At 66.8% G+C, this 3,124-nt stretch overlaps 1 protein-coding gene across 1 annotated transcript in view; it reads right to left on the bottom strand.

Moving 5' to 3' along the window:
• LOC104127481 (myotubularin-related protein 5-like) overlaps positions 1 to 3,124 on the bottom strand; it is a gene marked incomplete at its 3' end in the record, with an annotated part of 66,798 nt that overhangs the window by 63,196 nt on the left and 478 nt on the right. The window contains 1 exon segment of the mRNA XM_035895677.1: positions 2,844 to 2,853. Coding sequence (XP_035751570.1) covers positions 2,844 to 2,853 — 10 coding nt within the window.

Here is a 3,124-nt window from a genome sequence, read left to right as displayed (position 1 = left end):
GCTCTGACCTAAGCACGGGCTTCTCCCACTGCGCTACCTGACTCCTGGCATTAGTTGTGGTTTGGGACTTTATCCCACCCCCTGATGCTCCCCGGAGCTACGGTACCCAGAAGCGTGCAGGTAGAGGCGAAGCATCACCACGCAGATCACAGACTTGCAGCACCAATCAAGACCCTCCTACGTCTTCCTATCATCGCACCCAAAGGCGAGGGTTTCCGTTTAACAGGGCGGACTGAGAAGCCCCGCACCTACGGACCCGCAGATCCTGCTCCTCACCAAAAGCCTCTGGATCGCAGGTGTCCTGCTGCGGCGCCTCTACAGCCCGACCCGTGGTCGCCTCCAGGCGAGCATCGCCGTCCAGCAACGCTGCTCAGTCATTACAGCCCCTTCTCCCGGCAGCGCAGTTCAGGCCCTTCTCCAACCAGCTCAGGTACAACCTCCTTTTAATCTCGTTTCCAACCCATCTCCCAGAGCACAACAGCAGAGCAGAGCGGAAAGGGACAGAGAAGGCCAAGGCCGACCAAGCCGGGGGAGAGCACAGTGGGTTTGGAAGCTGCCCTGAAGGAGCGGTGAGGCTGGGGAAGCCAAACTGGAGGCAACCAGGCGATGGAGAGGAGAGCCGAGGGCGCGGGGCTGGTGCGCCCATGGGACCAGTGCGCCATTGGGACTGGTGCACCCCGAGGCGGGTGCACCCATGGGACCAGCATGCCCTGAGGCCAGTGCACCCATGGGACCAGCGGGCCCTGAGGCCAGTGCACCCATGGGACCAGCGGGCCCTGAGGCCAGTGCACCCATGGGACCAGCGGGCCCTGAGGCCAGTGCACCCATGGGACCAGCGGGCCCTGAGGCCAGTGCACCCATGGGACCAGCGGGCCCTGAGGCCAGTGCACCCATGGGACCAGCGGGCCCTGAGGCCAGTGCACCCATGGGACCAGCGGGCCCTGAGGCCAGTGCACCCATGGGACCAGCGGGCCCTGAGGCCAGTGCACCCATGGGACCAGCGGGCCCTGAGGCCAGTGCACCCATGGGACCAGCGGGCCCTGAGGCCAGTGCACCCATGGGACCAGCGGGCCCTGAGGCCAGTGCACCCATGGGACCAGCGGGCCCTGAGGCCAGTGCACCCATGGGACCAGCGGGCCCTGAGGCCAGTGCACCCATGGGACCAGCGGGCCCTGAGGCCAGTGCACCCATGGGACCAGCGGGCCCTGAGGCCAGTGCACCCATGGGACCAGCGGGCCCTGAGGCCAGTGCACCCATGGGACCAGCGGGCCCTGAGGCCAGTGCACCCATGGGACCAGCGGGCCCTGAGGCCAGTGCACCCATGGGACCAGCGGGCCCTGAGGCCAGTGCACCCATGGGACCAGCGGGCCCTGAGGCCAGTGCACCCATGGGACCAGCGGGCCCTGAGGCCAGTGCACCCATGGGACCAGCGGGCCCTGAGGCCAGTGCACCCATGGGACCAGCGGGCCCTGAGGCCAGTGCACCCATGGGACCAGCGGGCCCTGAGGCCAGTGCACCCATGGGACCAGCGGGCCCTGAGGCCAGTGCACCCATGGGACCAGCGGGCCCTGAGGCCAGTGCACCCATGGGACCAGCGGGCCCTGAGGCCAGTGCACCCATGGGACCAGCGGGCCCTGAGGCCAGTGCACCCATGGGACCAGCGGGCCCTGAGGCCAGTGCACCCATGGGACCAGCGGGCCCTGAGGCCAGTGCACCCATGGGACCAGCGGGCCCTGAGGCCAGTGCACCCATGGGACCAGCGGGCCCTGAGGCCAGTGCACCCATGGGACCAGCGGGCCCTGAGGCCAGTGCACCCATGGGACCAGCGGGCCCTGAGGCCAGTGCACCCATGGGACCAGCGGGCCCTGAGGCCAGTGCACCCATGGGACCAGCGGGCCCTGAGGCCAGTGCACCCATGGGACCAGCGGGCCCTGAGGCCAGTGCACCCATGGGACCAGCGGGCCCTGAGGCCAGTGCACCCATGGGACCAGCGGGCCCTGAGGCCAGTGCACCCATGGGACCAGCGGGCCCTGAGGCCAGTGCACCCATGGGACCAGCGGGCCCTGAGGCCAGTGCACCCATGGGACCAGCGGGCCCTGAGGCCAGTGCACCCATGGGACCAGCGGGCCCTGAGGCCAGAGCACCCATGGGACTGGTGTGCCCTGAGGCCAGAGCACCCATGGGACCGGTGCACCATTGGGACCGGTGCGCCCATGGGGCCAGGGCCTGTGGGGCCAGGGCCCGTGGAGGTGGCCATGCAAGGACACGCCGGCCTGCGCTCACCCGGCTCCCCGCTCCCCGGGAGGTGCCAGCAGCAGCCGCCTTCAGCTGCCCGCGCAGCCGGCGGGCCCGGGTACCCCTCGCAGACACAGCAAGCGCAGATCCCCCGTTACGCGCTCCAGCTGCTGCTTCTGCATTCCCTGCTCCCGACAGCCAGTTTGTTGGGAAACTGCAGCGACAAATACATGGAAATCCCAACCGGCAAGCGGACGCAAAGGGATAGCGGGAGCAAGATACAGCCACGGGCACAGCAGAGAATGACACCAGTTTTGAGTTTCAGGACAAAGTGACTCCATGCCGGCACCTCTCCCCTTGCTGTAAGGCAGGCAAGGAGAGGGGAAAACCACAGCCCCAACAGAGCGGACTGCTCTTCGCTGGCTCACATGTGAACATCCAAGTCCCTTCCCTTTTCAAGCATGCTCTGAGCACCGGTTCAGTTTGTCTTGACCCAGCAGAGATCATTCACATCCACAGAGTTTGCCAGCCTCAACATCTCCCAACAAAGCAGAAGGAGCTTTTGTTCCCGGTGCCTCGTGCAGGAGGCGGCCACAGGGAGGAACAACGGGGTCGGAGCTGCCGTCAGACTGGGGAGCGCGGCACCTTCAGAAGGAGCAGAAGAACCGAGCTGTGAGTGACAAACCAAGCCCCGCCAGGACGTGATGCGTAGAAGGTCAGCTTCCACGGGTGCCTCACCAGCGTTGGCAGCGCCAGTACCACCAAGAGACTCGCATTAGGTGTTGGAACGGGAGGAAACGTTGTTGGGGATACGTTCCTGACACTGCTGGAAAGCAGTGCCGTTGGCACACCGGCTGTTCCGGTACGACGCAGGGACGAGCGCATCGGC

The sequence above is a fragment of the Egretta garzetta genome, unplaced genomic scaffold (assembly GCF_000687185.1).
Source record: "Egretta garzetta isolate BGI_Z169 unplaced genomic scaffold, ASM68718v1 scaffold986, whole genome shotgun sequence".
Taxonomy (NCBI): Eukaryota; Metazoa; Chordata; class Aves; order Pelecaniformes; family Ardeidae; genus Egretta; species Egretta garzetta.
Note: the sequence above shows the minus strand (reverse complement) of the source record. Positions and strands in the feature narration are given on the sequence as shown.